This window comes from Staurois parvus, unplaced genomic scaffold (assembly GCF_062004578.1).
Source record: "Staurois parvus isolate SC_StPar_1 unplaced genomic scaffold, SC_StPar_1.0 ptg001242l, whole genome shotgun sequence".
Lineage (NCBI taxonomy): Eukaryota > Metazoa > Chordata > Amphibia > Anura > Ranidae > Staurois > Staurois parvus.
Window position 1 is genome coordinate 312886 of NW_028319038.1, and position 2115 is coordinate 315000.

At 45.0% G+C, this 2115-nt stretch overlaps 1 protein-coding gene across 2 annotated transcripts in view; it reads right to left on the reverse strand.

Moving 5' to 3' along the window:
* Positions 1–245: 245 nt before the first annotated feature.
* The window catches only part of LOC149437939 (uncharacterized), a 29445-nt gene continuing 27575 nt past the window's right edge, over positions 246–2115 (reverse strand). The window contains exons 5-6 of one of the 2 annotated variants that reach the window (XM_089660440.1): positions 915–941; positions 246–797 (exon numbers count right to left, since the gene is read on the reverse strand). In XM_089660440.1, the coding sequence (XP_089516566.1) occupies positions 622–797; positions 915–941 (203 nt within the window). In that variant the 3' untranslated portion in view covers positions 246–621. The remainder of the gene's footprint in view (positions 798–914; positions 942–2115) is intronic. The other variant, XM_089660441.1, reaches the window with a different exon arrangement.

The following is a 2115-nucleotide window of genomic DNA, read 5'->3' on the forward strand; positions in this document are numbered from 1 at the left end:
TTCCTTCTTCCTTTCTTCCCTCCCTTGTTCCTTCCTTCTAATCTCTTCATTCCTTCTTACTTCCTTTTTTCTTTCCTTCTTCCTTTTTTTTTGTCTTTCTTTCCTACACATTACATAATACTGGTCAATTCTTTCACACCGCATGCATTTAAAATAGGATTTCTCCAGGAATTATTCATCACTTACTTTTTCAGTGCAAAGAACAAAGGAGGGCGATAAGGAATAAACCGCAACAACCCAACAAATCAGATTTCATCTTTAATCATTTTTTAGCATTTAGAAAAATAAAAAATGGATGTGAGGATCAGCTGAAAGTTGTTTTCTTTGTTCAGTGATCATCTTCATGTCAACACATTGACTTGCTATACACATTCTTTCTGTCAGTCGACATACAGCACATAATTATATTCTATACATAGACACAAGTTCATAAGACGTTAAAATGTAATCATTATTTATTGTCCCCCCTATTGTACAGCGCTGAGCAAACCCTTTGGCGCTATATAAACTCGTAGTAATAATAATCATTATTTACAGCATTTGTAAATCCCTAAATTCTCTTTGGTAGGAGCCTCTGTGATTGTATCATTTCTTCCTGCGGTCATATCCCCAGTATGTCCTCTACAAGCAGTACGTTCTTTTTAAATCAGAAATGTTTGTATAGAGTGAGCTGTCTGGGTTTGTCCTGAAGATCCATCTGTTCCTCATCCAAACCAGAAGAACCACGAGAAGAATAAGAAGGGAACTTCCCAGGAGAAGACTATACAGAAATATGGGCTGATGGGCATCCCGCAGACCTGGATGCAAAAAAAAAAAAACATTATAAAAAAGACAAGTCCACCCAAAAGTGATCTTTTATCGATCATTTCCAATAAATGTACATGGATTGAATTTATAGATCAGCTTTGCCTTACCTTTATGGTTCATGTCATAGATTTCACCTAAAATTTGTAAAAGGTATGATTAATAATAAAATGTCACACACAAAGAAAATGTAAGTTTGTAACAGTTATTGTATCTTATGTCATAAATATTGAGAACAATGTCAAGTCTGGTCTGGGAGCTCCATCTGCTCTGTCAGCGCCATCTATTGCTCACAAGAGGTACTTCAAGCAGACGCTGGAGGAGATTTATTACAACTGGAGCACTTAGAATCTGGCGCGGCTGTGCATGGGAGCCAATCAGCTTCTAACTTCAGCTTGTTGATGTGACCAGGTTGTTAAAGTGTTACTAAACCCCGGGCCCTGCATTCACTATATCTGGTCTTGCCGGACCTTGTATTCACAATATCTGCTCTCCCTTGACCCCGCATTCACTATATCTGCTCTTCCCAGACCCCACATTCACTATATCCACTCTCCCCGGACCCTGCATTCACTATATCCGCTCTCCCCGGACCCCGCATTCACTATATCTGCTCTTCCCAGACCCCGCATTCACTATATCCTCTCTCCCCGGACCCCGCATTCACTATATCCGTTCTCCCCGGACCCCGCATTCACTATATCCGCTCTCCCCGGACCCCGCATTCACTATATCCGCTCTACCCGGACCCCCCATTCACTATATCCGCTCTCCCCGGACCCCGCATTCACTATATCCGCTCTCCTCGGACCCCGCATTCACTATATCCGCTCTCCCCGGACCCTGCATTCACTATATCCGCTCTCCCCGGACCCTGCATTCACTATATCCGCTCTCCCTGGACCCCACATTCACTATATCCGCTCTCCCCGGACCCGCATTCACTATATCCGCTCTCCCCGGACCCTGCATTCACTATATCCGCTCTCCCCGAACCCTGCATTCTCTATATCCGCTCTCCCAGGACCCTGCATTCACTATATCCGCTCTCCCAGGACCCCGCATTCACTATATCCGCTCTCCCTGGACCCTGCATTCACTATATCTGCTCTCCCCAGACCCCACATTCACTATATCCGCTCTCCCTGGACCCTGCATTCACTATATCTGCTCTCCCCAGACCCCACATTCACTATATCCGCTCTCCCCAGACCCCGCATTCACTATATCCACTCTCCCCGGACCCCGCATTCACTGTATCCACTCTCCCTGGACCCCGCATTCACTATATCCGCTCTCCCAGGACCCCGC